This window comes from Pteropus medius, unplaced genomic scaffold, assembly GCF_902729225.1.
Source record: "Pteropus medius unplaced genomic scaffold, Ma_sr-lr_union100, whole genome shotgun sequence".
Lineage (NCBI taxonomy): Eukaryota > Metazoa > Chordata > Mammalia > Chiroptera > Pteropodidae > Pteropus > Pteropus medius.
The window spans coordinates 1,647,976-1,652,545 of NW_024342474.1; the positions used below are offsets into that span (position 1 = coordinate 1,647,976).

Genomic DNA, 4,570 nt, shown 5'->3' on the forward strand with positions numbered 1-4,570 from the left:
TCTACTTTTTTCTTTTGTTGGGGGTGAGGGGTGGGTAGGTGGGGTGGAGAGTCAAGTGGGGAGGAGGCTTGGTGCTCTCTTCAGGGTAAAGCACACACTGTCTCAGTACATTCTGTGCTCTGTTCCTCCCAGGTACTGTCAGTGGGGGCTGAGGTTACAGAAAGAGATGGGTACAGATAAATGAATCCCACTGACCTTGCAAGGACTGAAATACTTGCATTCCTTTCATCCGTCATTTTCCTCATCTGTCCATTTCTGTTCTTTCTCTTCTCCCCCTTCATATCCTGAAGGCCAAAATGCACACCACAGTGTTACCCCACTACAGAGCTCCTCCTTCTGCTGAACTCTCCCTGCAGGGTGCTGCAGATCTCATTTGTCAGCCACACCCCATACCCACCTGGCCACACCACTCAATGTCTCCCAGAAAAGACCTCTACCTTTGTCCATACCCAGAGAGAGGGCTGCTGCCCACACAGGCCAGCTTCCTAGTATGCCAAGGGTAGGTGGGCCTTGGTAGGTGGCTCCATCTCTCCTCATTGCCAGGTGCAGACATGGATTCCCCCAACCCCTCCTTTGTCCTCTTGTTCCCCATCTCTGAGTTGTACAGTCTTCTTGCTGAAGACTCTCCACTGACTCACAGGGTAAGAAAATGGCTAGAGGGCATGGAACTCCCAGCTCTCCAGAAGTAGAAAATGAGGGATTCAGTTTTTGAAGGAGGTTATGTGAGACCGATCCTCTTCTTGCTGACTGTGTGCTTATTGCACACATTACGCTTAAACTGTTTTATTTAGACATGTAATGGGTAGGTATATAAAACCTGCTTCTCCAGATCCATTTGTATATCTTGGGGGGAATGCTTTATCTGTGCAAGATCTGAGACACACCTTAAGAGCAACTGTAGTCAGAATGCTGAGTTCAAATCCTCACCCCTCCATTTACAATTAGTGTGGCCTTGAACAAGGTATTTAACTTTTCAAGTGCTGTTTCCTTATGAGTAAATTGTGGGTAATTTACCTCATGGGATGGTTATGAGGACTGAATGAGCAATAGCGTGTGTCATGCTTTTAGCCCAGTCCCTGGCCTACAGTAAGTGCAGAGTTCTGAAGAGACTGGATGGTACTTGGAGGCAAGACTCTTAGAAGGAATCCCAAAAGCTGATCAGAAGATACAATAGAATCTTTTAGAATGGGAGGGTGGGGAGAGGCTGGGGCAGGAGGGTTATCTTTAAATTGATGAGGATGGAGTCTTCATCAGAAAACGGAGTTCTGGATTTCACTAGATTCATCATTTCGTACTTTCAGTAATAAAAATCGTTTTTTCCTTTCCTTTGGCTTTTGGTACAATTCCCATGGAGGAGGTTGGTCTGCCCCAGCTGTGCTAAGGCAAACCAAAGGAGGGGAGCAGGGTGTGTGGCTGATGGCAACCAGGTGTGGTGGGGAGAGCAGAGGGCAAATGGCAGCAGAAATCCAGGTGAGGACACCCAAAGCAGGCTGGGAAGGTGGTGGCATGGGTAGTAGCTCTCCTTTAGCCTCACAGAGAAGCCCCTTCTAGAGTCCTATCCTGCTACCACTTGGAGGACCTGATGTTTTGTTACCCATCCAGTACTACCCTTTACATCTTACACAAAGCTAAAGATACAGCCCATGAAAAAAGAACCCCATGGATTACTCAGTGTTGGATTTGCTGTGGGGGTTGCTTACACCCTGACTACCTTTCACTGGCTGGAAATGAAAGAAGCTTCTCCTTGGCCTGTGGCTCCCTGTGGTAATTCCATTCTCTCCAAGGTCCCTGTCTTCACCCTGTACTCACACTCTTGAGCTTCTGAGGAAGGAAGTGAGCTTTTTCCACCAAGAAGGAAAGGAGATGAAGTGGGGGAATCCAGGGTCTCTGGGCTGCAAGGGGGAATGGCCAGGTCTTCCAGTTGAGTCTTCTTTGCTACCTGCCCCTCTTCCTCTTGCTTTACCTTCCCAGACCACATACGTGCACCCCTGAATCTACCTTTTTCCTTGGTCAGGCTGCTAGGTGGTCACCCAGCCTAGGGTCCTGCAGAACCAGAGCCTGCATGTGAATGGGACCTGAGCTTGTTGCTACAACCATACCTTGTTAACTTGGTGGCACACTTGCAGCTGAACATTAATTGTGGGTCTGAAGAAAGCTGAGGGCTGACATCAACTCTATTGGAAGACACTGAGCCATTGACTGGTTCATCAAAGGGGGTGACAACACGTGGGTGGCTTTGCCCAGTCTGCACTGGCTGCTGGCCCACCACCACCCACCTAGCCCTCTCCCAGGGCAAACACTTTTGGCTGCACATAAGAAGCATCAGGACTGGCTACATGCTGAAGCAGGAGGTGCTGCCGTTGTGGGTGACAATACTGGCCACAGGCCTCTGTAGATGACATGGAGGCAGGAGAATGCACTGGCTGGGCATGAAGTTTGTGGAAACCAGGGACCTCTGCAGCTGAGAGATCTTGCACCTCTTTCTTCCCCACCAGGAGAAGGACCCCTACTATAATAAGCTTGACTTCTAGTACCCGGTGTTCAAGGTGAGCAGGCTAGCCTGAGGCAGTCTTCTCTGGAGGAGCCGGAGCCCTTACCAAGTGCCCACTAAATGGAGATTGTTCACATTACAAGTAACCTGCCCAAGGCAACATCTCTGGGAAGTGGAGGGCCCAGTTTCAAACTAAGGTCTTACTCCAAGTTCCTACTCTTGACCAAAACTACCCCATCTTCTCACATCTCCAAGCAGCCCCCTCCCCATCCTCTCCTCTAAGCCCCAAAGTCCTTCACAGAACTGGGGTCATCTTGGGAGTCAGTGACTTCTCTGCTCCCTGATTCCCCACTGCTGCTCTGACCTGCCTGTCTTCTTCCACTACATGAACCCAGAGCTATAGTACACGATGGAGTATCAGACCTATCACCTCTGTGCCCTTGGATACCACCCTGCCAGCAGCCCCAGCAGGAGGCACCTTCTGCTGGCCTTCTCCCACCTCCAGTTCCCCATTCCCTGACAGGCTTCTTCAAGAACAGACCAGCAGCTCACCCCCTAGACAAAATCACTTCCTCTTTAATTGCTGTTGAAGATTCACACCACCTGCCTCAGAGGAGATGGGGGCATTCCCCCCTGCCCCGCCCTCTCCCCTCCCCAGTCACCTGGTCCTTTGCAAAATATTTCAGTGCGCCAGGAAAAAAAAAAAAAAAAAAAAAAGACCAGAAACCACTGACACAGACAGCCCAAGGACTGGGTTGATTGAGAGAGGCAGGGCTGGGCCAGGTAGGTCCACCCCACTACCGCCTTTCTGCGGATGGGGCAGGGGGCCTGGAAACCCTCCCAGCCACCTCACATACTCTTACCCTGGCTGGGAGGGATCATGGGGTTGAGGGGTAGGTCTGGAGCTGCTCCAGTGGGAGGGAGGCCGGATAGAAGCAATAGTGGGGAGGGTCCCATTTGTAGAGGCCCCCCCACCCCAGATCACTGCACGGCTGGCCACAGCTCCAGGGCACCAGTCACAGTCACAGACACACTCACTGCACCCCAGGAGCACCCCACCCCACCCCACCCCCCTCTCACCCTTCTGGTTCTCTACCCCGGTGAAACACCTCCCCAAGTCCCTGCCCCGTCACTCTTTTGTTGGGGAACAAAGCAATAAATTACAAGGCCCCTCCCCAGTCCCCTTAGCCCTCTCCTGTTCTATCCCTTCTCCCTCCCAAGATGGTAGTGAGGAGGGACCTAGGCTCTTGGCTCCCCCAGCCCTTTAGCTTCCATCCATGGGTGGGTGTGGGGGGACGTCCTGATTTCCACTCCTCATGGTCCCTTTCACGGAAAGGGTTGGGGACCCCTCTACCCCCATAGGCAGCAGGGGTCCTGCCCCTCGCTGCCCTTCCCCCTTCACTAGGCAGTGAGATCAGCGTGGAAGGGGTGGAGTCCGCGTATTAGCCCAAGTCCTGGGGCTAGCACTCCCATGTACTAACCCCTCCCTCTGGGGTGGCGTTGCCCCAGGAGCCAGCCTGGGTATGTGCTCCCGCCCCTGTGGGATTTGTTGAGCACAGGCAGGACCGGGTCTTTCCGCCGCCCTTAGGGGACGCAAACGGGCATAGCCAAGTGCCCAGGAACAGGTACCACAGCGCGGGCATCCCTTTCCGCAAACACTGAGCGGGTAGACCCAGAGCAGTCCCGGTGTGGCAACAGTGGAGAAGGGGCGTGTTGAGCAGGGGTCTCCATGCCTTACTGGAGAGCGGGAGGTGAGTTTGTGTCTTCTGGGAGGCGTGGGGGCTGTGCCCGCGTGGGGAGAGTGGGGGAAAAAGTGCTCCCGTGGGGCGGGGTGCGGAGTGGAAAGGTGAGTGGGTGCATCTGTCCAGCGGTCCACCCGGTGCGGTCGTGCCCGGCCCGTGGGGGAGTGGGAGTGTCTCTCCCGCTGGACAACTATACCAGCGCAACCGGGGCGTCGGCGCGGCCCATGCTGGCGGCGCTACTCCGGCGGCGGGGGCTGGGCGTGGCGGTAATGCTGGGAGTGGTGGCCGCACTGGGGGTGGTGGCTGTGCTGCCGCCTTCCCCCGGGCAGCCATGCTG

At 54.2% G+C, this 4,570-nt stretch overlaps 1 protein-coding gene across 1 annotated transcript in view; it reads right to left on the reverse strand.

The window, feature by feature from the left end:
• Positions 1-3,636: 3,636 nt before the first annotated feature.
• Positions 3,637-4,570, reverse strand: part of AGAP2 (ArfGAP with GTPase domain, ankyrin repeat and PH domain 2) — an 18,877-nt gene continuing 17,943 nt past the window's right edge. Inside the window, exon 19 of the mRNA XM_039865826.1 lies at positions 3,637-4,570. Coding sequence (XP_039721760.1) covers positions 4,424-4,570 — 147 coding nt within the window. The 3' untranslated portion in view covers positions 3,637-4,423.